This window comes from Tiliqua scincoides, chromosome 5 (genome assembly GCF_035046505.1).
Source record: "Tiliqua scincoides isolate rTilSci1 chromosome 5, rTilSci1.hap2, whole genome shotgun sequence".
Taxonomy (NCBI): Eukaryota; Metazoa; Chordata; class Lepidosauria; order Squamata; family Scincidae; genus Tiliqua; species Tiliqua scincoides.
In genome coordinates, this window is record NC_089825.1 from 44,962,309 (window position 1) to 44,988,397 (window position 26,089).

At 40.2% G+C, this 26,089-nt stretch overlaps 1 protein-coding gene across 7 annotated transcripts in view; it reads right to left on the reverse strand.

Moving 5' to 3' along the window:
• The window catches only part of NEK10 (NIMA related kinase 10), a 111,057-nt gene that overhangs the window by 66,484 nt on the left and 18,484 nt on the right, over nucleotides 1–26,089 (reverse strand). For 5 of the 7 annotated variants that reach the window (XM_066627297.1, XM_066627296.1, XM_066627294.1 and 2 more), the window contains exons 13-22: nucleotides 25,187–25,326; nucleotides 23,425–23,486; nucleotides 22,743–22,820; nucleotides 19,938–20,002; nucleotides 18,075–18,177; nucleotides 17,584–17,712; nucleotides 16,572–16,709; nucleotides 14,968–15,013; nucleotides 14,204–14,325; nucleotides 12,515–12,617 (exon numbers count right to left, since the gene is read on the reverse strand). In XM_066627297.1, the coding sequence (XP_066483394.1) occupies nucleotides 12,515–12,617; nucleotides 14,204–14,325; nucleotides 14,968–15,013; nucleotides 16,572–16,709; nucleotides 17,584–17,712; nucleotides 18,075–18,177; nucleotides 19,938–20,002; nucleotides 22,743–22,820; nucleotides 23,425–23,486; nucleotides 25,187–25,326 (986 nt within the window). Of the gene's footprint in view, nucleotides 1–12,514; nucleotides 12,618–14,203; nucleotides 14,326–14,967; nucleotides 15,014–16,571; nucleotides 16,710–17,583; nucleotides 17,713–18,074; nucleotides 18,178–19,413; nucleotides 19,457–19,937; nucleotides 20,003–22,742; nucleotides 22,821–23,424; nucleotides 23,487–25,186; nucleotides 25,327–26,089 lie in introns of those variants that run through there. The other 2 variants (XM_066627300.1, XM_066627301.1) reach the window with 2 other exon arrangements.

Consider the following 26,089-nt stretch of genomic DNA (forward strand, 5'->3'; position numbering starts at 1 on the left):
GTAATAACCTAATTTGGGGTTTTTTAGGTTACGTTATTAGCAGTTTTTATTTCTTATTTTTGTTAAGTAGCCCTCATACTTCTCCCTTTCTCCTCTGTCCAACAGAGGTGATGCCACCTGTGCATGCCTGTACAGGCGCCTCACACAGAACACTTCCACATTAGTTTTTTCTTTCCTTCTTTTTTCTTTTTCCATATTGGGTGGTGGTGCATTATTGGGTTTTATTTTTTGGGTTTTTCTTCTACTTTTTTTATACACACATGGGTTTTTCCTTTTTGTTACATTTTTCATATGAAGTTTATTATAGTGATCAGAGTAATTTGCAGGTTCTTTTTTTTTTGGAATAGTATATTTTCATGCAGGCCTAGATATTAACTTTGTATGTACCAATATGAATGAGGGCAATTTTTAAAAATCATTATTATACAATAATACTAGGGGCAACTCCAAGATAGATTATATCAATGATATTATAATACTTAGGTATGTTTAAAATGATCTCATGGAACGTGAAGGGCATTAGAGATACACATAAATGTAGGAAAGTACTTTCCAGGCTTGGGGAAATGAAACCAGGAATTGTGTTACTCCAAGAGACACATCTTTTGCCTGGAGAGGAAAACCTCTTAACTCACAAATGGGTGGATGAGGCTTATCTTGCAGGTGACTCTATAAGCTCAAGAGGTGTGGCTATTTTGATTCATCGATGTGTAACACTTCAAGTCTTTCAGGTCATAGCAAATGCAGAAGGTAGGTATATAATATTAGTGGTCAAGTGGCACGGTGTAACATTCACTATTATCAATGTATATGGTTATAATCAAGATAATCTGCAGGTGTTTCATAATTGTTCTAGTCACCTGATCAATATAGATTATCATCACGTGATATGTGCTGGAGATTTTAATGAAGTCACAGATCCTTATCTTGACAGAAGCTCCGCCTCTTCTAGAATAAATACTAAAGTTAGGTCAACACTTAAAATATATATGGAAGATTTAGGTCTGATTGACCCATGGCATGCATTGCATCCTTTAGATAGAGAATATACATTTGTTTCGCTGGTCCACCATACCTGTTCTAGAATAGATTATTTTTTGGTTTCCAAATCCTTTCTATCTAAGATTACGCAAACTGATATTGACCTTGCTGTTTTATCAGACCACTCCCCAGTTTTGATATCCTTCACAATTTCGGGTGAAACTAAGGTATTTAAACCATGGCGTTTAGATATATCCTCCTTAAATGATGAAAGCTTCAAATGTATGATAAATAATGAAACTAAAGAATTTTTTGAATTTAATGAAGGAAGTGTTTCATCACAAGTTTCTTTGTGGGAGGCATATAAGATAACATTGAGAGGTAAAATTGTTTCTTATTCATCCTATAAGAAAAAATTAAAGGCAATGCGAGAGGAGACATTAAAAAGCAAATTGCAATATCTAATTCGCCAGTTGGCTATACTGCCTTCACCTGATACTTATGGTCAATTACAAAAAGTGAAAATTGAATTGGAGGAGATAATTTCTGAGAAGGTGGAACATGCAATGATTTGTTTACGTCAGACATATTGGGAGAGTGGTGAGAGATCTGGTAAGATTTTATCTCATTGACTAAAGCAGCAAAGTCTTAACAAACATATTCCTGTTATAAAGGATGAGGGTGGTAATCTTTGTTCTAATCCTAAAGGAATAAATGAACAATTTTTCAAATTCTATTCTAAGTTATATGGATGTGACAGGGAAACTTTGAATAAGGATATAGAATCCTTCTTTCTAGACGTGAAGTTGCCTGGGTTAAGTGTGGACCAACAACAAATCTTGGCTGAACCAATTAAGTTGGCGGAAATTAACATTTTTGGTAATATTTCTGGTTACACTATTCATTGGAGCAAATCTGAAGTATTGCCTCTTGGAGACAGTATTTTGCAAGATATATTTAGTGTATGGAATTTTAGGTGGTGTCCTGACTTTATTAGGTATTTGGGAATTCTTACTCCCAGAGATATCAAGCAGATGATTAAATTGAATTTTGATAAGCTGATACTTGATATCTCATTGGATCTTGATAAATGGACATCCCTAAATCTGTCTCTATGGGGAAAAGTGAATACTTAAAAAATGAATATTATTCCTCGTATTATATAGGTATTTTTAAAATTACCACGAAGTTATTTTAATAAGTTTTATATTTTGTTTAGCAAGTTTTTATGGGGTTCTGCAACATCAAGGATTTCATTAAAACGGATGCAATTGTCACATAAGGCGGGAGGGTTTGGACTTCCCAACCTTAATCTGTACCATCTTGCATACTTGCTGACTTTCTGCAATAGATAGAATAATCAGCAGAGTGAGATACCATCATGCGTGTTGTTAGAAATGTCTGTGTTAGCTCCATTGTGTAAATGGGTAGCACTGGGGTCTAAACACATTAATACTCGACAAGTAACTGTGACAGTAATCTCAGCTAGGTATATTTGGAATATGATGGCACGGAAGTTTGAATTTGATCCCTATTCCCACTATAGATTAATGTTATGGATGAATCCAACTTTAGAGATTAATAGGGAATCTTTTTTTATGGAGGAGCTGAACTAATAGGGCAATTTTTACATTAGATCAACATTGATCAGGATTTTTTTTTTCATTTGATAGACTTAGTGAACAGTATCACCTTCCAAAGTCTGCTAGCTGGCAATATTTACAGTTGCAACATTTATTAGTTTCTAAATTTGGTCCCTCTGCATTATCTGCTTCACAAACTCCCCCACTCCTAGACGTACTTATGCAGTCTGTTGATATGAAGAAACCAGTAATATTTGTTTATAAATATCTAATGTCATGTACTAAGTTTGATACACATTTACTTCGAATTAAATGGAATTCTGAATTGGAATGTCCTATCCTGGGTGAGCAATGGGCTGTGGCACTTAAGAATATACAGGCAATATCTAGAGATCTTAAATTACGCCTAATACAGCAAAAAATACTCTTTAGAATATATTGGACACCACAGAGGCTACTTCTTAAAGGACTTAGCAAGGAACCTAGATGTTGGAGATCTGATCTGGAATTGAGTTTGAATGCTACACTTACACATATGTTGTGGTCATGTCCTGTTATTGTAACCTTTTGGAATGAAATAATTAATATTATAAAGATAGTGCTACAGCAACCTTTAATTTTTACGGGTATGTATGTAATTCTTAATTATCTACCCGTTATCTGGAGACTCACACCTGGACAGTTCAAGTGGACTCTCTGTGCCCTCACGGTAGCAAAAAGACTTATATTACTTCATTGGAAGGAGAGATGCCCACCTACATATGCCCAATGGACGAACAATAAGAACATAAGAACATAAGAACAGCCCCACTGGATCAGGCCATAGGCCCTTCTAGTCCAGCTTCCTGTATCTCACAGCGGCCCACCAAATGCCCCAGGGAGCACACCAGATAACAAGAGACCTCATCCTGGTGCCCTCCCCTACATCTGGCATTCTGACTTAACCCATTTCTAAAATCAGGAGGTTGCGCATACACATCATGGCTTGTACCCCAAAATGGATTTTTCCTCCAGAAACGCGTCCAATCCCCTTTTAAAGGTGTCTAGGCTAGACACCAGCACCACATCCTGTGGCAAGGAGTTCCACAGACCGACCACACGCTGAGTAAAGAAATATTTTCTTTTGTCTGTCCTAACCCGCCCAACACTCAATTTTAGTGGATGTCCCCTGGTTCTGGTATTATGTGAGAGTGTAAAGAGCATCTCCCTATCCACTCTGTCCATTCCCTGCATAATTTTGTATGTCTCAATCATGTCCCCCCTCAAGCATCTCTTTTCTAGGCTGAAGAGGCCCAAACGCCGTAGACTTTCCTCATAAGGAAGGTGCCCCAGCCCCGTAATCATCTTAGTCGCTCCCTTTTGCACCTTTTCCATTTCCACTATGTCTTTTTTGAGATGCGGCGACCAGAACTGGACACAGTACTCCAGGTGTGGCCTTACCATCGATTTGTACAACGGCATTATAATAGTAGCCGTTTTGTTCTCAATACCCTTCCTAATGATCCCAAGCATAGAATTGGCCTTCTTCACTGCCGCCGCACATTGGGTCGACACTTGCATCGACCTGTCCACCACCACCCCAAGATCTCTCTCCTGATCTGTCACAGACAGCTCAGAACCCATCAGCCTATATCTAAAGTTTTGATTTTTTGCCCCAATGTGCATGACTTTACACTTACTGACATTGAAGCGCATCTGCCATTTTGCTGCCCATTCTGCCAGTCTGGAGAGATCCTTCTGGAGCTCCTCACAATCACTTCTGGTCTTTACCACACGGAAAAGTTTGGTGTCGTCTGCAAACTTAGCCACTTCACTGCTCAACCCTGTCTCCAGGTCATTTATGAAGAAGTTGAAAAGCACCGGTCCCAGGACAGATCCTTGGGGCACACCGCTTTTCACCTCTCTCCATTGTGAAAATTGCCCATTGACACCCACTCTCTGCTTCCTGGCCTCCAACCAGTTCTCAATCCACGAGAAGACCTGTCCTCTAATTCCCTGACTGTGGAGTTTTTTCAGTAGCCTTTGGTGAGGGACCGTGTCAAACGCCTTCTGAAAGTCCAGATATATAATGTCCACGGGTTCTCCTGCATCCAAATGCCTGTTGACCTTTTCAAAGAATTCTATAAGGTTCGTGAGGCAAGACTTACCCTTACAGAAGCCATGCTGACTCTCCCTCAGCAAGGCCTGTTCGTCTATGTGTTTTGAGATCCTATCTTTGATGAGGCATTCCACCATCTTACCCGGTATGGATGTTAGGCTGACCGGCCTATAGTTTCCCAGGTCCCCCCTCTTTCCCTTTTTAAAAATAGGCATGACATTTGCTATCCTCCAATCTTCTGGCACCATGGCCGTTTTGAGGGACAAGTTGCATACCTTAGTCAAGAGATCTGCAACTTCATTCTTCAATTCCTTAATAACCCTTGGGTGGATGCCATCAGGGCCCGGTGACTTATTGATCTTTAATTTATCAATGAGGTCTGAAACATCTTCTCTTTTAACCTCTATCTGACTTAACTCCTCGGTTAGGAGGGGCCGTTCGGGCAGTGGTATCTGCTCGAGGTCTTCTGCCGTGAAGACAGATGCAAAGAACTCATTTAATTTCTCTGCCATCTCTAAGTCTCCTTTTATCTCCCCTTTCCCTCCCTCACCATCCAGAGGGCCAACCGCTTCTCTGGCGGGTTTCCTGCTTCTAACATATTTGAAGAAGCTTTTATTATTCCCCTTAATGTTGCTGGCCATGCGTTCCTCATAGTCTCTCTTGGCCTCCCATATCACCTTCTAAAATATTAAATATTTTACATTTATCAGTATTCGATTGAATGGCCTATTGGCGTCAACTACGTATGGATTTATTTGAGGATATCTGGAGGCCTTTCCTTAACATAATAACATAAGCCGCATGAAGTGTTGATATGTAGATACTCTGGTCATGTATATGTATAAATATTTTTCTCTTTTTTAAAAAGTAATTCATAAGCATGTGTCGATGTTATATTCTCTTTTTCTTTTTGTTCTGTTTATGTAAAATAATAAAATTTAAGGGAAAAAAATTGGAACAGTAGAATAGCCAGAGAGGTATTACAACAGTAAGCACTGACGGTGTCACAATGAATGATGTAATCAACTCTTTCCCCTCCCCACCAGAGCCACCACCAGTGGGCTCTCACTGCCTGGTATGGCTCAGCTGGTGAGGAGGAGGAGCCAATTACACTACGCACTGCAGTTCCGTCAAAACTTACTGTTGTGACACCTCTCTGGCTACACTACTGATCTGGAATATTATATGTATTCAGAACCAGAAGAGTGCTCTTCTTTGGGGAGATTGGGAAGATTCCTGTGAATTATATACACACCATTTCAAAGTAGCATCTACTATATGAACATGAACAGAATTCACCTACTCAAGTTTGAACATTAAAAGTTAGAAGGGAATTCCTTGTACAATAAGAACATGAAAGATGTTTAAAATAGAATAAAGATGCTGCAAGTGGGATGTTCTAGTTAGGGTGAAATCCTAACCAACTTTCCAGCACTGACATAGCTGTGCCATTGTGGCATGCACTGCAGCCTGCAGTGGGGAGGCAGTCAAGGGGGCCTCCTCAAGGTAAGAGCAGGTTTGTTACCTTACTTTGGGGCTGCATTGCAGCTAGGTCAGTGCTAGAAACTTGGTTAGGATTGCGCCCTTAGTTGCTAAGCTAGTACTCGCCTGCAACTAAGCTATTCTGGCATTTCTGATTTACATTCAGCCTCATTTTTTTCCCTAGACTAGCAGTTTAGGTTACTCATTTAATTTTGTTGTTGTTTTCCCCCACTCCCTCTGTCTTCTCCAGATCATCACAGGATTGGAGGGAGGTATGATAGGCAAAGTTTAATCACAGTAATTTCCCCAGGTTGCACCCTGGAGTTATTGTTCAAATCATATCCTCCCCAACATGGAGGGAGGAAACATGTATCAATTTATTTAATGTAGATTTACAGCCCAATACTAATTAGTGCTAGAGCAGCAGACCTGCCTTGCTCACAATGTATTTAGTGCTGAGGAGAAGGTTGGAGATCTACTTAAGTAAGGGAGCATTTGTCTCCTTATCCCAAGTAAGGCCCCAGTCTGTGCAATGGGACTACTAGGATCTGTGCGAGCAAAATTGCTGGCATAAGTCCAAGCAGCCTTGTGTCGGGCTTCCAAGCCCCGAAGGAAGAGGAAGAGGATTCAGCATGCACCAGTGCACCAATCCCACACCCCTCCCGGGCCTGATCCACACTGTCTCCAACTTCCCCTACCCTTTACACTTTTCCTGCCCTCCCCCGGCCCCCGAGCCACCTTGCAGGAGCTTATCTGCTCCATCGGGCGTGCCTTCTGGATCCAGCACCTGCGGGGCAGTGACGGCCTTTCCGCCAACGCTGCTTACTCCCAGGGTGTTATGGAATGCTTAATGGTGCTTTTGCAACACACTAGGTAGGCACAGTGGTTGCTGTGCCAGTGCTACTCAGGACCAGTATTGCGCTGTTAAAAACTCTTATCTCCACTTATGACCCAAGGACCCTTAAAGCAGCTTACTCTAAAAACAATAATCAAACTGTAACTCATAATGAAAACAATAACCATATTTAAATGTTTAATCAAAAATTATAATTTTAAAACTCAAACAAAGGCAGGAGCAATATAACTAGGAGCCAGTGCTTATAGACTGTTTCACTGGGATTCAGATCATTCAGTCATGAAGTTCAGTGGGTCAGCTTTCATCAGTCAGTCTTTCTTTCTGTCCCAAATACCTCAGAGTTTTTATTTAGGATAAAAGTTCCATACAAAACCCTGAGTCCCTTGGCAGACAGGTTAGAAAAAATGGAATGCACATCAGTTTGGTAACTGGATTGCCAGCCACAAAATAAGCAGCTATCTGCATGTGCTAACCTGCTAATACACTCCAGAAATATCACCTATAGAAATAAGCACTGCTTCAGAGAATTCCAAAGTGCATTCTACAAGCACAGGGCACTTGCACTATTAAGATGAGATTGACAAAACAACTTGCTATTAAAAGCCCTTAATATTCAATTGGTTGTAAAATCTGAACCCTCTATCTCAACACCCCTAAATTTGGCAGAGTAACTAGGTCACTGTCTCAGCAACCCCTCAAATTTGGTGCAAATCTGTTCAGAAGTTACAGATAGTAGCTTGAAATCTTAACTAAATCTTGAGCCTCTCAAACACACCCCGTTTTTGGGAACTTTTCTTTGCCAAGGATAACTTTCTGGGGTTTGCATCCTTGAAATTGTTCAAAAATTTACACTTGTTTGGAAGTAGGTTCTATTGTTGACAAAAATACATAAAGTAGTGGAGCACAGTTCAACATTTTCAAGTTCACCCCCAAAGCAGGTTGACTGTTCTGATATTTAGGGGAAGAAATGTATTCCCACAAATGCCGAGGCAACCTGGGGACATTCCCCATCTCTTTGTTCTGCACTGGCATGTAGTAAAGCAGAGGACAGGAAGCAAAGATTTGGAAATTGGTTATCTTTCCTCCAGGTTGAGGACTAAGATGGTTCTTACTGTGCCATCAGTCTAAATCAGGGGTGGCCAACCTTTCAATTTAGGGCTCCTGGACCTTTAACAATTGTGTAGAGGAGGGAATTTCAGCAAGTGCAGCTTGTCATCTGTGAGCCGACAAGCTGCACCTGCTGAAACTCCCACCTCTGTACAATTGTTAAAGGTCCAGGAGCCCTAAACAGAAAGGTTGGCCACCTCTGGTCTAAATGGAGGGAGAAAACAGGTTTCCTGAAAAAGTGGAAGCAGCTAAAAACTGCTGTAGCCAGGGCCTCTGAGAGGAATTTTATCAGGGGATACAAAGTCTCTTTTGGGCCCCTTCCCAAAGAGGGAGGGGTGAAAAAGGGGGGTGGCAATGGGGGTGGGCAGAATGGGGGCAGAACAGGCAGGAGGAAAGTGGCAACAACCAGAAAAGTCTTTGGAGCCTAGGTCTACCAATCTTCCCAATGCAGAGTTCAGGTCTACGTGCCTGCTTGGCATTGGCAGTTAGATACAGTAATACAGAAAACCAAACACACTCCTCAGTCTCTCTAAAATCTTTCAATATAGAAAATCATTGCATGAGATGCAATGGGGAATGTCCCCAGGTTGCCTTGGCATTTGTGGGAATACATTTCTTCCCCCAAATATCAAAACAGTCAGCCTGCTTTGGGGGTGAACTTGAAAATGAATGAAGTGGAGTGAAGCAGGGCTATGTTCTTGCGCTGACCTTGTTTGGGATTTCAGCAGCTGTCCTGCTGAAGCAGGCCTTTGGAACTGCAACAGAAGGCATCTATCTCCAGACCAGATCAGATGGAAAGCTCTTCAACCTTTCCAGACTGAGAGCAAAGTCCAAAGTCCAGCTGAAATGTCTGCGTGACTTCCTCTTTGCTGACGATGCAGCTGTCACCGCCCACTCTGCCAAAGATCTCCAGCAGCTCATGAATTGTTTTACCAAGGCCTGCCAAGACTTTGGACTGACAATCAGCCTGAAGAAAACACAGGTCATGGTTCAGGATGTGGACTCACGTCCCTGCATTACAGTCTCTGCTCATGAACTGGAGGTTGTCCATGACTTTGTGTACCTTGGCTCAGCTATCTCCGACACTCTCTCTCTCGATACTGAGCTAAACAAACACATCAGTAAAGCAGCTACCATGTTTTCCAGACTCACAAAGAGAGTCTGGTCCAACAAGAAGCTGACAGAACATACCAAGATCCAGGTCTACAGAGCTTGCATCTTGAGTACACTCTGTACTGCAGTGAGTCATGGACTCTTCACACAAGACAGGAGAGGAAGCTGAACGCTTTCCACATGTGCTGCCTCCAACATATCCTCAGTATCACCTGGCAGGGCAAAGTTCCAAACATAGTCCTGGAACAAGGTGGAATCCCTAGCACATATGCACTGCTGAAACAAAGATACCTGCGTTGGCTTGGTCATGTTGTGAGAAAGGATGGTGGCCGGATCCCAAAGGATCTCCTCTATGGAGAACTCGTACAGGAAAAGCACCCTACAGGTAGACCAAAGCTGCGATATAAGGATATCTGCAAGTGGGATCTGAAGGCCTTAGGAATGGACCTCAACAGATGGGAAACCTTGGCCTCTGAGCGTCCCGCTTGGAGGCAGGCTGTGCAGCATGGCCTCTTCCAGTTTGAAAAGACACTTGGCCAACAGATCGAGGCAAGGAGCCAAAGAAGGAAGGCCCGTAGCCAGGGAGACAGACCAGGGACAGACTACACTTGCTTCCAGTGTGGAAGGGATTGTCACTCCTGAATTAGCCCTTTCAGGCACACTAGACGCTGTTCTAGAACCACTTTTCAGAGTGCGATACCATAGTCTTCCGAGACTGAAGGATGCCAATGAGATTAGCATCATTGTGTTTAGGCTCACACTAGAATGGAAAGTGTCCTGTGTACACCAAAACTGACTTTTGCAGCAGCTGTAGTCCCGCAGCTGTGTCCCTCAGCTCCTATACATTCCTTCACGGGAAGTGAATCCACAAGCAAAGAGCAACTGTAGCAGGTTTGTTTCCTCCCAGATGTGATACTGTTAAGGAATGTACACATTCCTGGGCCTGGTGTGTATGGCTTGTGGCAGTAGTTGTTACCACATGGGCAGTGAGTTTGGGTGAGATTGGAAAATGGAAGATCCCAGGAAATTTCTGTGCTCCCTCCTTTGGCTCCTGGGCCCCCTTTCTGACCCTGGGCCTGGGTACAAATTACCCCCTTTACCCCCCTCTGCTAGGCCCTGGCTGTAGCATTTCTGCCTGGACATTTACTGTAGTAGTAGGTGACATTTTGGAGAAGCACTATACCTTGTAGATAGGCACCAGGAAGACATTCATCAGGTATATTGCTAACTGAAGTAAATGGGTAAGCTTCACCTGTTGAATTTCTGCCTGAATGCATCCCTCCATAGCACAAGTGTGAGCCCAAGGTAAAGAGTGAGCATATGGAGCCTAATTTGAAAAGTCAGCATAATACAGAAGACCATACAAAGTCTTTACCGTTTACACGGTGTGGAAATCAAAGTGACAATTTCCAATTTCCCGTTCTTTTACAAAGATGTGGAAAACTGTAAGCACCTTAATTTTTACTAATCTTAAACTGAAAGGATTCTTAAATATTTGAATCCAATGTGTGTACACGTAAAAAGTCTGCTATCTAAGAAGGGAATAGATGAGTCCTGAATGTTCCTTGGCATCTCAATGTAATAGTTATAGTAGTTACATAGCTTGCTATCCCTAAAACAATATAATTACGTCTAAATTCAGCTTACTGGGTTTTATGTCCCTTTACATCTTCTGAAGATATAGAAGGCAAGACAAACCATTCCACAAACAGTTCAATTCCACTTTAAGGTATTTAGAGGTGAGATAAAGCCTTAAGACTATCTTTCAAACTGTTTTGTAGTAAGTGCACAGTTACTTAAAACACATGCTCAAAAGTTTATGATCACAATCTTTAATTATTCATGAAATCTAAATGAAAAATCAGAACATTAAGAAAGCTCTTCTGCCCCAAAGGAAATAGATATAATATTCCCTTCCCCCTAGTGCTTATTTGTTCTTCATTTAAGACATTATTATAGCAGTAATCTAAATTGAATTGTGATACCATCTTTTAGGGATACACGACCAACTCCAAACAACAAATTAATTGAATGAAGAATTATTAAGTTCCATACATTGCAAGAGTCGTGAGAATCACCCTAGTCTTGTTCATTCTGCTTAGTAAAATACAATAAGATGGCCTCCCACATGGTAGTTTCAGGCAGCGAATATCTGTTGAATGAATGAGTATGGGCTCAGTTGTATGCCACTTGTATTCATGAGGGACATGTCAAAAAGATATGAAAATGCACTCAACTGGAGCCCAAAAATTTTGGTTGGCCTTGGTAGCCACCCCTAATTTAGTATTATGATGTAAACTGCCCTTCCAAGTGGAGGCCTTGCTGCAAGATCATACTGAGCATTGGAAAGAATAAAAAAGTAGTGCGTCCTCAACATTATGATCTGAGGGATCCTCTGCTCTTCCTTCTGAGCCAGAATAACAGCAGGGGAATATACTGTTTTTTGAAAGAAGCATACTCCAGAATTAAAAAGGCATTCACCAGTGATAATGTGCTCATTTTTGAACTCTGGGCTTAGAATAATGGGTGGCTGCCAGAAATTATGCTATATTTTGATAGCGATCACCCACAATGATCTATTGCCTGCCCCATTTCCAATTAGCAACTGTCAGTCATATACTTAACAGAAAGAACTGGCTTTAATCTGACTGGATTTTGGACAGCCTTGGTTGTTTGAAAGTAATATCAAATACCAGATGAAAGAAGTAAAACACTAAGTGAATTCAGATGATGTTTTCCCCATTTACAAGAGAGCAAAATCGCACCCTTCTGCCCCACCCAAATTCTCCCAACATTAACACGGGCAGAACATTAGGATAAAGCATATGCATGTAGCCCCAAGACATGCAGTCTATTTCTGCTTCCTGAGAATTATGAAAAGTAACAGCAACACAATTTATATACCACACTGATGCTTTGAAAAATGTATTATTTTCCATATATAGTACAAGGAAATTAACACAGTAAGCATACCAACATGGGGACGGATCTGTGGCAGAGTACATGCTTTACATGCAAAAGATCCCAGGTTCAACCCCTGACATCTCCAGTTAGGGCTGGGAAAGACCCATCTGAAACCCTGGACCATTACTGCATCCATTGCGGAAAGCACTGATTCAGGATAAGGCAGTTTCCTATTTAACTTATGTATGTAGGGCACCCATTGAAAATAAAAGGCTTCAGTGTTGGATATGCATTACAAATAGTTGTCATTGATTTTGAATTAATTTACAAGACTTTACTAAGAAAGAACTTCCAGCAGAAACCTGCTAATGTTACAAAATTAGAACTTACTGATAGTTACTTTATCCTTATCTCCCAGCATGATATTGTTTGGCGTGAGGTCTCTGTGGACAATCCTCTTCTCTTTGTGCAAATACCGAAGAGCTAAACACAGCTTTATGATGAAGAAAAGGTCTTACTGCACATGCAAAGCCATCTATATTAGCACTTAACAAATGGTAGTTTAGAACGTGGCACCAAAATAAAAGGCATCTTGTGTGTGGGTTAAACAGAGACTTTGGAGGAGAAAAAGTTAGTGGAAGGAGTCATAGGGCAAGTCCTGGGTGAGACAAAATTGAGGGTCTGCATGTGTGTTCTTTAAGGTTCGTTAGCACACATCCCATTACCCATCACATTAGTGAATAGCAGGGGTCTCCAAACCCCGGCCCGGGGGCCAGATGCGGCCCGTGGCAAGCCTCTATCTGGCCCGGAGCCAGCCTCTTGTCCCCTAAAAGCCTCTGGCCCACTCAACTGAATATGACCAGTGCGGTGCTCTGGTTGTGTCTGGAGGGTGTTCTGAGGGCCAGAGAAGTTGAATGAACGAACCTATCCATTCATTTATTCACTCATCTAAGTTCCATCTCTTATTTATTTAAATTTTATATTTAAATTTTTTTTCCAGCCCTCAGCACCACGCCAAATATTTGATGCAGCCCTCTGACCAAAAAGTTTGGACACCCCTGGTGTATAGTATAGTTCTTCCACAAGGCCCCCATTGCATATATCTGGATATAAACTGTAGCATGACATCTCTGCTCCAGAAAACATAACCTTGGTTTCAAGAGGGTTAGATATATACTTCTGCACTGGAAAATGGTAGCGCCACTTTGTCCTCAAATGTGCAGAAAGCCCAACAAAGGCTGGAATCCTATGCACACTTTCCTGGGAGTAGGTTCCAGTCCATACAATGGAACATACTTCTCGATAAACATGCATAGGATAGTACTGAAAGTCTCACAGGAAAATCTGGAGAACCTCTTCAGTTTTGCCAGAAAGTTGGGACCAAATTCACCTTGGAGATCTCTTCAGGCTCTGCCTCAATATTTCACTTGGACTCCCTGAAAGCTAGGATATCACAGCATTACATTCAAGGTGGAATTTGGTGGAGAATTTGTAATTCTGAACCAAAAAGGCTGGAACATGGACTTACTGCAATCTAGCAGGTTCACCTATGGATTTGGAATTCTTCTCTGACACTATTAGCTATGTACACAGAAACCCCTTATGCCACTATGCCACGTTTGGGGAATGGACACCCTTCAAACCCTTGCATAAAATTAAAAGAAAAAGTCTCCCTGAGCTAACATGGCTCAGGGAGCTTCTGCATGTTTGGGAAGAAGCATGTCCTTTGTCATGCAACAGATAACTGCAACATCTGCCAAACATATTCCACAAAACAATTGTGCAATTATTATTGGAGCAAGGAGTGGAGCAGCAAATTTCCAGCACTAAACACTGCAGTTTAAATGGTGGGAAGACACAACATTCTCACAACCAAAATTGAAGGAAAATGACTGCATGCTTTTGTAGAAAAACAGTAACAACTGCACCCATGCAATGATAAATGTTCTTAGTCAAATGTTTCAGGATCAGTGCCATATAGTTCTGATCTCATCTTGGGCAGAGTAAGCATCAGTGAATTACTACCCCAGGGTGAGAAACTACATGTAGAAAAATAGAGAAATAAATGCAGGGTCTTACTTGAATAAATATGTTCCATATTCTATCTTCTGTAAATAATTGTTGCTTTTCCTTCAAAGAATGAAAGTGTTCTCCCAGTGGTGCTCCTTCTATGAGCTCCATTACTATGTACAGCCTGTCATCTATGAAAAACAAAATGAAATTGTAGGAGCAAAACTATATGAGTATCTGCATCCAATGATTGGCCAGAAAACATCAAACTGATATATCTCCTGAAAGTTTTAGAAATCAATAAATGAATCAAATTGAGTAAATTCCACCATTATGCTGATAGGAACGTAACAGCATAGGCATCTATGGCCTGCAGAGGAAATGATTAAACTGTTACAGTGGTGTTCACTAAAACCAAAGCACCTTGTTCCAGCCTACTGCAAAACATTAAATCTAACATGCCCATGACATCACTTGTTAAACATCATCCACCAGAGACTCATGATAATTAAAAAGACCAAAGGATCCTGAACTGGCTTCAACATTTATAATGAAGTCACCATACATATCTGAGCTAGAACTTTGAAGATTGGCTCCTCGTCTTCTTCTTTGAAACCCAATGAAATACTAACATCCAATTAAATTATCTTCTAATACAAAATCCTTAACTAGCAGGACCACAAACTTTTGATGATCCCTCTCTCTCTCTCTCTCTCTCTCTCTCACACACACACACGTTGAGGACCACTACTTTTTGTTTTTTATTAAATATCTTACAATGGTAATACAGTACACTAGTCTTAGAATGTAGTCCAGCAAGTTTAAATACTTACTTTCTAAGAAGGTTCTGTAATATCGTACAACATTAGGATGATACAGCTACAATAAATATAGACAGAGTTAGAACTTCCATTTTAGTAATATTTACAGAATGTTCTGTATACAATAGTTTTGTCGAGTAAATGCTAGAATAACAAGCACTAGCATCAAGTCATGACTTTTCAGCCTACTAGATTAGTGGTTCCCAAACTGGTGGTTACAACCCACCAGGAGAACCAGAAGAGGGCCATTCCCCCTTCAGGGGAGTGGCCCAGAAGTGAGTGCCCCAATGGCACTGCAGTGACTGCAGTGGTACAGGGAGCAAAGAACTTTTAAACTTACCTGGAGGGCAACCCCGGCCTTCTAAAGGGTCCAGGAGAATCACAGCTCCCACTGCGGGCCTCTGTGCCACTGCAAACAGTGCTTATCTCCTACTAGAAGCCGCTTCTGGCTTTCACATAGGCCAGGGTGCCTTGCTCTGAATTAGTTCCAAACTTCCAACACTATTATATTGAAACCAATTTTTCAGTGTATTTTCATCTGTTACCTTCTGACTCCAGAAATCACATTGTAGAATTTAGGCTACTGGTCTCAGAAATTGATCAGTTGCAAATTCTTGCATTTAAATTGTTTAACCATCGTTTTCCTATTGAATCTTTATATGCATGCATCCTAGTCCAGATCCTCAGGAGCACTCTAACATGCATTTTTAAGTAAAGGGTGCAGACTTTTCCATTATCTTCAACAGTGGGGCCATTTGCATGTGCATATCCTTTTCACACAAGTTGCAGCTCCCTTCGAAGAAACAATCAGGATAGTTCTTACTGGCAGGGAAGTGCCTTGTGCAAATAGGACCCTTTATATCCACAATGAATAATTACACCTGAAACTTATATTAAAAATCCATAGAAAACAATGAAACTTAAGCATGGTGCATGTTAAGTTCCACTGATTTCAACTTTCTTTGAGTTGGCTCACAGTTGCTAAATTACTGACACTCATTTAGTTTAAGGACTGGTTAACTACCTGGAGATGGCTACCATTGTGAGGGTTTTTTAATGCTATGTAACACAAAGACTACAAAGCTAAAAACCACAAGGAGGAAATTCTTACTAGTAGGATTCTTAACATCTTTTAAATCAGAGCTCTCTAGACTCTGACCTGTGGGCTGGATCCAGCGCCCTTCCTAAGCCCTCCCCTGCATGAACAGCGTTTACCATTTCATGGGGGAGCCTCCACAAAGTGCCTCCATGCACTCCCATTCTTTATCGCGTCCAGCCGCTTCCAGCCTCCAATGCCCCAGTAGCTTTGTGCCCGGATTTCTGGGCAGAAGCAGCTGAATGCGGCAAAGAATAGGAGCACATGGAGGAGCTTTGCAGAGTCTCCCTGGCAGAATGGGAAGTGCCATTCGTGCCGGGGAAACCTTTGCTGGCACTCAGTGAGATTGATGCTTTAAATCAATAACCTTATTGCAGAGAGGGTATTTAAAACATGTTTTTAAAGCATCACAAGCATACATAAACATCATTTTGACTGGCACACAACTCTTAAACACATTTATTTCCAAGGAAGCCCTACTGGATCCCCTGAAAAAATAGCATCACCACCTAGGACTCACCTGTTCTTTAATTATGGTCAATTCAGAGACGATGTTTTTCACACTGCTGTCTCTGTCCTTTTTATCCTTTCCAAAGGCTGGATTGTGTAAATTGATTTCTTTCATTGCTAAAAGATTTTGGCCAATGTGTTTTCTAACCTAGGGCAGATAAAAAAACCATTGTGGATCTGAACACTGACCAGGAGCAGAATGGTAGTATGCATTATTACATTATTGTATTTCATTGAAACTAACTGCATTCTGTCTTTTCTAAAACACTCTTTTTCCCCAGAATCTAATATTCAACCTGAAAGCACTGGTGTTCCCATGGTGCAATGAGAGATACTGTTACATGAAACACCTAGGCTTTGAAATGATGGCAGATCACAAACTGGAGCTTTTCCAAGGCATTGTCACATAGTGGTTGAAAAATACTGAACATTTCTATATGATCTCAATAATCCTTACAACACCCCTGTAAAATAGCCCAATTATTAAAAACATTTTGCAGGTTTGAGGACACAGATAGGAACTGCAGGGTAACAGCTGGCCTAAAAGTTATCTAGTGAGTTCATGGCTGAAGAAATATGTGAAGAAGAGACTTTCTGGATCATACTCTTACATTGCAATCCTATGCACGCCTACTCAGAAGTAAGTTCTGTTGTGTTCAATAGGACTTACTCCCAAGAGAACGTGTACAAGATTGCAGTCTTACAGCCCAATCCTATCCACACTTTCCTGGGAGTAAGCCCCATTGACTCTAACGGAACTTACTTCTGAGTATACATGCATAGAATTGGGATGCTAGCCATTACGTTATACCAGCTCTCTCAAGTTTGGCTATTTATAGGGAAAAACAAAACAGGAACACAATTACTGACAGGGACTCTACTAATTCAAGCCAACATAAGGTCCATTGTTATAGGAAGAAAATGGGTGGAATACATTTGCAACAACATCCTACATGCCTGAAGAAGAGAGGATAACAAATGCAAGGAAACATCAAAAGGTATCTCTCAAAAGGAAAATTTACCTTGTAAACGCTTCCAAAAGCTCCACTGCCAAGATGGTCTAATATTGCATAATTGCCTATGTATTTCGTAGGTGCTTTGTTCTGATTAATGTTCTCAATATTTTCGGCAATTTGCTTAACTTCATCCTCCTAGTTGTGAAAGACATTAAAAGCCTTACTTTGATGTTATGTTTTGATAATTGTTCTGACTTACTAACAGCTCAGTCCTAATTTCTTGGGCCTTATATACCCTCTCCCATCACAATTTTTCACGCCAACCCAACCAACCACCCCAATTATTCCATCCATGAAGTTCAGATAGAACAGGCACAAGAAAAGAACTTTGGTTTTTTCATTTGTCTGTTTTGAATTGTCCTATAGTTAGATGACTCTTTTCCTGGAGACCGAAGCCCAAGTATGTTTTTGAAAACTATTATTTTTAGACTGATATTTTTGAAGGACTGCAAAATACAGTTTTAATCTGAATAAGCAAGCAAATATTTACGACTTACCAGTAAAGAATTTAGCTTTGATACCAGCTCTTCATAAACACTGATCTCACGAACGTAATGCCCAATGTCAATGAAACTCTCAAATAAGTCTGTAGGGAAGAGTCTACAAAAATGTAGGTTTGTATCCTTGTGGATTGCTAAATAAAATTCACACCCAATTCAGTGCCCCCTGCTAAAAAAATAAAGGCTAAATTTTCCCACAATGAACAAGTCTTCATGTTTGGTCAGTTTTCTTTATACAAAATAGCGTTATGAAGAAATGATACACAAGACAGCAACATACTAGACCTCTTCAGCCCAGGGAAACTGGTGTGATTCCCTTCAAATAATAGATTTTTTAAAATAACAAACTCTGTGTTGAGATATACACATTACATGCTTATAGTACATTGCAATAATATTCTTTCCGTATAAATATGTGGCAAATAATGAGAAACACCGAATCATTAAATGGTTCATTTTAGTGGCTCACTAGAAGAAGTTTCCAAATTGCCAGATAGAAACTTCATATATCTTTATTTGTGCTTCTGCCTTAGAAGAATTCTACAAATCCAATATAAACAGAGATAGCAACTTGTATCTATGGGTTATTCTGACATTATTGCACCTATGTCACAGACAGATGGAAACACTTCTCTATGGTGGAGGTTCCATGAAGAGTCCTCATGGAACATGCTAACAACACATGCTACACCTCGAGTACATAAGGAGTCTTCATAATGCACCCACGTGAAGCATTATTAGGGTTATAGAGAAATCGCCATAGCTAAGATTCATTTTTGTCAATTAACTGTTTAATTTTGAATTAAACTGCATATGAGTAAAGCAATATATTTTGAAGCAAAAAGAATGCTATCCTTCTTAAATAAATGCATATATGTGCTAACAGATATCAAAGAAGAGGCATTTTCTCACATGAAAGAAAAGGGACAATGCCTCTTAAGGTATTTGCCATCTGCAATTTTTATAAGTGTCATACAAATGTAATACTATCTTTGACCCATACTATGTGTCATAGTATGTGTCATACTGTAGTATATATCATACTATATATAAGTGTCATACTATCATAGAAATGTGTACTCTGAAGCAAGTTCCACTGAGTTTAATGGAATTTAATCTCTTATAAATGTGCTGAAGATGGCAGCCTAAACCTTGCATCCTTAAATATTATAAGTAAAGCATAGCCATATAATTATTTTTGAAATTCCTTGAATTACTTTATTGCAATTTTTCCTGGCTTTTTTCTGGATTAAAATCTGGAGGTTTTAAAATCTGAAGTGCATTTCATTTTGCACTCAATACATATTTATTTCTTGAACAACTTCATGAATAATACCTGCGTATTGATGAAGAGAGGGAACGACCCATGCTATACAGGCCTCTTCACTCTAACCAGCAAGGATGATAACAATTTTTTCAAGATTCATTTCCACTCCTCTTGGAGCAAACTGTTGGGGAATCACTGCTTTAAGCCATTTCTGCCCAACGCTGCATATATGCAAAAGAGACCAAATGCGTACACCTGTGGGCCAGGCGGAAATGGGTTAAACCAACTGAATAGGCCAAGGCTGAGATACTAATTTTTTTAAATGGAGATATACAATAGTAATGCAGAAATGTTCCTAGAGGACTCTGTAGCAGGCTGACATTTGAATTAGCCTTAAAGTTTTCTATTTTTCTTTGAAGAGACATCTATGGACACTGTCATAATTTGTCACACCATCTCATTTTAAGTTCTTTCAGCCACAAATCAATGAACACAACCAAGACTTAATTCTAATGCTAACCTGCAGGGCTTCTTATGGTAACTCAAGAGAATATTTTTAGGGTATAATCTCTCCTAATATTCCATTTGCATACCTTTTGAAGAGATGTCTGTTCCTTTCCATACTGAAAAGAAATCTCAGGGCTCTGAAGGCGTAACACTTGAGTGGGGAAAATGCATATATTAAAGATAATTCCATGCAGAAGCATTACTAAATGTATTCAATTTCTTTTGTCTAAATAGTCTATACAAGTAGCATACTAAGGACCCAATCCTATCCAATTTTCCAGTGCTGGTGCAGCTGTGACAATGGGGCATGCACTGCATCCTGTAGTGGGGAGGCAGTCACAGAGGCCTTGTTAAAGGATGGGAACATTTGTTCCCTTATCTTAGGGCTGCATTGTGGCTACACCAGTGCTGGAAAATTGGATAGGATTGGGCCCTAAGTAAGCAATTGTTTGCAGCAAAGGTAAGTGGCTGAAAAATTGGGGTTTTTTAAGTAGTGAAAGAGAAATATAATACTAGAAGTTAGAATGGCATCCATTTAAGCTTCAACTTAGTGCACGGTGATAAAAAGTTGCTAGTATTACCTATGGGTTTTTTTGGACCTTCCAGGGCTAGATTTCCTGGCTCACATTTTAAAACTTCCTTTAAGCAAACAGCATTTTTAAAAAATTTAAAAAGACTAGCTGCTTTGTAATGTTAAAAGAACAAATCTGTTTACAAGGCACATGACTTTGGAGAAAATGCAGGAGTTTTGCTAGACATGTGTTGGGTTTAAATAATTACCCAATTTATGCCTGCATTATTTGTGCATTTAAGGGCGCAATCCTAACCTTCTTTCCAGCACTGACATAAAGGCAATGCAGCTCCGAGGTAAGGAAACAAATATTCCCTTACTTTGAGGAGGCCTCCGTGAGTGCCATCCAATTGCAGGATGCAGCCCACATCCCACTGGCACTGTTATGACAGTGTTGGAAAGCTGGTTAGGATTTGGGTCCAATTTTATATCCTGATTTTCTGCAAATTCAACTAAAGTATCCAACAAAAATCAAACACACACAGAAAATTAAAATATTAAAGCAATTGCAAATCAATACGAACTACCACAATTCATAATAAAACAATTAGCAGATAATATTAAAAAGCATTAAAAATACACTTAATACCTGCAGAAATAAAAACGTTTTCAAAACCCACCAAAAAGTGGGCAAAGAAGTAGGCTGATGGATCTCCTGTGGGAATTTCATAACTACAGCACCACTGTTAAGAGACCTCAGGGCGTACACTAGTTGCGTGGGGCCCTAGAGCAAAAGAAGATCTGGGGACCCTGCACATGGGCACAGTGCCCCCCCAAAGGTTTCTCCCTTTTCTTCCCTTCCTCCTTTCCTCATTTACCAGGTTTGGTTTGGCTTAGTTGGTGGGAAGGAACAGCTCTTCTCTCTCCCTAGTTCTAGGGCTGTCTCCCACATCCCCTGTGATAATGATAGGGCTTGCTCTAATGGCCTCTTGCAACTGATACGTGGACAGAGAAGGAAAAGCCAGCATGAGCTGTCATTACTTCCTCCACCCAGCAACCGACTGAGCTGCGTGCATAAAATTCCTGGGGAGCAAGCCTGATTGGCCAGGAGATGAGGGAAAAGAAAGAGCTCATGAAGAGCTTCAAGAAGTTACTTGAATGTGAGCATGGGCAGAGTTCTGCAAAAGATAACTGTACAACATTTCTACTAGCTATTGGTACCAGCCACTGGAAGGTCTCTAAAAAGGCCTCTAAAAAGCAGGTGTACTTCTTCAAGGCCAGAAAGGCACCAAGGCAAAGAGGTTCTTTGATCAACAAAAGACGGGCTTATCAAAATTCAAGGCTAAGTGAAGGGGGGTAGCAGGAATGTGATTCTGTGTACTACACAATTTGAGGAGGCAAGATGGAGTGGAAATTTCTAAATAAACTTCCAGGAGATGAAGAGTGAATGACATATATGGCCCCTTCATGACGAAATGCAGCAAGACAAAAATGGAAATAAATAAGAGTGCAGAAGCCAGAAGTCTGTGCCACTGAACCTCTCTCTAGTGACAACCCTTAATGAATTTTGGCCAGTTGAAAGGAGGAAGAGCTCTACCACAATGTGCTTTCCCATCATAAGTGCAATGTACAATTTTTTTCCCACGTGTGTGGGAATGCAGGCAATTCATAATATGGCTTGTAGTAATCAATAAAGCTGTTATTAACTAGATTTCACTAGCAAGACTGGTCTCTTCCCAAGTGAGGAAAAAGATTCTGCTACAGGGATTGGAACTGAGGAAGGTTATTCACCTTTCCCATCCCTCCTCCCAGTGAGGTAGGCCACTTTGACCTAGGTCTACATTTTCGGTCCCTAGAGATCCTCCTCTCTATCCCACCAGTCAATATAGTTTGCTTCACATCATCCCAGGGATCTAGGGTGTTGTGGCTCTCATAACACCCTAGAAATGTTCATTAAATATCATATGTATACAGAGCTAGAAAACAGAGAGTTGCAGTGCAACTGAATACTTGCTTAATGAACAGTTCTAGGCTGCTAAGATTTGCCTGGCAATTCCCCATAAGTAAGACATGTCTAGTGGGCCACTTGTATGGACATGGGCCCACAGTCTTGAAAGAACCTGTCACTGATGCCCACCAACAGAATTTTCTGTAAGTATAGGCCAGAGAGCCGGGCCCCTGAAACTGATAATAAGGCTTGGGCAGCAACACATACGTAAAGACAGTTCTTAAGATCACCTGGTCCGAAATAATTTAGGACTGTAAAGGCTAATAGCACTTTAAATTGAGTTGAATCACCAATATACAATAAACCATCATCTGTTTCTTTAAGATGCTGTCACTAGTTGAAAGAGTTTGGAAATAAAGAATAAAGGAGTACCTGTAATAAATTAGCTTTTGTTATATTCCTCTGCTTATTTGGTAAAATTAGCTTTGCTATTGTGTAGACTCCATTTTCCTGAGAAAGTAAATATTAAAGAAGACAAATTCAAAGTGTAGTCAAATATAAACAATAATTGACACATTAACAAAGTAATGGTAAAATAAAATTAAGTCAAATTTCTTGCTTGAAGTCAGCTGAAAGCAGCCAAAGGCAGCTTACAAGACACATTAAAACAATATCATACATGTATAGAGGTCAAACATGAGTCACTCTCTCCCTCTCTCTCTCTCTCTCTCTCACACACACACACAGGCCCTCTTCACCCCAGCAGTGTCTTTTCTAGTGGCTGTCTGCTAGTGTTTTGCATCTTTTAGATTGTGAGCCCTTTTGGGACAGGGGGCCATTAGTTATTTGATTTTTCTCTGTAAACCACTTTGTGAACTTTTTGTTGAAAAGCGGTATATAAATACTGTTGTTGTTATTATTATATTATTATAATAATAATAATAATATATATTATAATATAATAATATATATTATAATATAATATAATATATATAATAATAATAATAATATATTATTATAATAATAATAATAATCTACAGCCAAATAAGAGCACATGAGGAAATTAAATAGAGATGAAAAAGTGTGCCACTAAATGTATTCAAAAATCTTTTACCTGAACTACCTGGTGAGCATTTGTATCATTAAGGACCAATTCAGTAATTGCAGCACAACAAGCTAGAATAAAACATCACATATATTAATCGTATATCACTTTAGAGGAGAATGATAGGTTAAGCAACAGTTGCTACATGTATCCATTGTTGGTAGAAATAATCAAATCTGGCTTTTTCATTTTCATTTTAAGTCATGCACCATAGCGTCTCTTCACGCATTTTGGTTTTCTGGCATACACCTAAGATGTTTAAGTGTCGACCTGAAAATGCAAAGTGTGACTGCGACAAATACTTGTTTGCAAACATGTATATCAGGTACACTTATCAGGGAACATGACTTGGCTGCAGTTCCCTTCCCAGCGTACACTTTGTGGCAAAACTTGATTAGCCTCTGTGTAATGTGTGAAAGGGTCCTAAATAATCCCATAAGGAAAGAACAAGTCTGCTTTACATACTCCATAACACTTGTTGGGTTTGAACACTATTCAGAACTTGTAGCTTTAAGGACTCCCTTCACTACAAAAATAACTGGGCTGCATCCTGAGCATAATTCGATCTAAGTCTACTCAGAAGAAAGTTCAATGGAGTACAATGGAATTTAATCCTGTGTAAATATATAGGAATGCAGTCCATGTTTGATTAATCATTACTAAGGCTCACTGAAATCAATGGAAGTCATTAGTAACTTGTTCAGCTATGACTAACAAAACTTAGGATACTACCTTTTGTTCAAAAAATGACAGCAAAATGGTTGCATCTGAATCCAAGTTAAGAATGTGATCATGGGTGTGGGCATTGATGGAAATATGGAAAAATGGAGGACAGAAGAAAGCATGGCAGAGTCTTAGTAAAGCATCTAGTTCATGCAGGAAACAGTGTGACACTTATGGCATTCTCTCCCACTCTGAAAAACACTACCACCATCACTTACAGGGTAATGAATGTCTCTGAACAAGTAAGCCCCACTGAGTATAATGGAGCTTACTTCCTGGTAAATATTCTAGGATTGTAGCCTAATGGCCCAATCCTAGCATCCCATTTATGGGAGCAGGACACTACTCTGCTGCCATAAATTGCCTGCTGATGACATGTGGAGCATGCCTCTGGTGGCTGTTTTTATTTGCTGCCGCAAAGCAGCAGCAGCAGCAGCAGCAGCAGCAGCAGCATCAGTGTTGCAGCCAGTGACTATACTGCTGCATAGCACAGAGGGCAGTTCATGGACAGGAAGGGAGAGTTAACGGGGTGTCTTGGAAGAAGGAGCATGTCGGGGGACAGGAGGGGTAGATCTGGCAGCAGAGCTACATGCTATAGCATGGCAAGAGATCTATAGCATGATGGGAGATAGGTTTGGGCTTTTCTACTCTCACTATAGTTATATCATTCCTAAACACAGATTAATTTTTAAACACTATCCATCTAAAAAATTACTTACTACACTGATAGTTTATTCTCTGCAAAGAGAAGTATTACGTCTGTCAGTTATTTTCAATCACTATGCTGTGGCACATTAGTGTGCCGTGAGTGGTCCACAGACGTGCCACAGGAATTTGGGGGAAGGTCATTTTTTAGTAGGGTCAATGGGGGATGTGAGCCCCCACTGGCAGCATGGCGTGCCTTGTCAATTGTCAAAGATCTGGTGGTGTGCCTTGACAATTTTAGTGCCATATCAGTGTGCCCTGAGATGAAAAAGATTGAAAATTACTGCTGTACCGGAATGTTCTATATTAGTCAGGCACAGAATAATGTACAGATGCAAAGTACCTGCTTGAAGGGAGAGAGTATTTTCTTGTATCTCATGTGGGCTGAGATCTTCTGACAAGTAAAGCTGCTGGATTCTCCCTGCTGCATTTGCACTAGATAAACTCCCAATGGAAGAACGATCAGAAAATAGATTTCGCTCCCTAGAAAAGTAAAATTTAACATAGGGAATACTTTGGATGTATCTGTTGATCAAGTTGGTAATTAGAAACTATTTACTTCTAAATTAAGAATATCAATGTTCTATCTATCTTGAGCACACTACTGAAAAATAATACCTGTACACTGGGTGCAACAATCAAATAACAATGTAAAAGCCTGATATAAAAACACTTTTCAGCTAATCTTTAGTCTACAGCTAGAAATATGAGAATAATTCCTAGTTGTTAATCAGATCTTTCTCATAAGATAAATGGTTTAACGGGCAGATCTGGAATATGGAACAACAGTGGAATGCAAGAACTTGGAAAGAGTAGATTAAAATTCTGATCAACCTATTTTGTTTTAAGAAAAATAATTTATAGAAAGTCTTGGCTATCTAAAGCTACATAAATACAATACACACTGACCTGCGAATAATTCTCACTGAAATCAGTGGGTCGCGTTTCTTAGTAGATATACACTGGATTATGTTGTAAATAAATTATAAAAATAGACTTGAAGAATGTAGTGAGATACAGGCACGCCCCAGTATCCATGGAGGTTTCATTCTGGAACCCTCTGCAGTCACCTGAAACGGCAGATACTGGGGATGCCCCTGCCCTCCGGAGGCTCTTCTGAGCTCAGCAGAGGTTGTGCATGATCACCCATGGTCTCTGCAGGGCTCAGAATGGCCATTTAGGTCAAAAAAAGTAAATTCCAGCAAAACTGGAAATGACGTTTTTATGCCTTTAAAAGGAATTACAA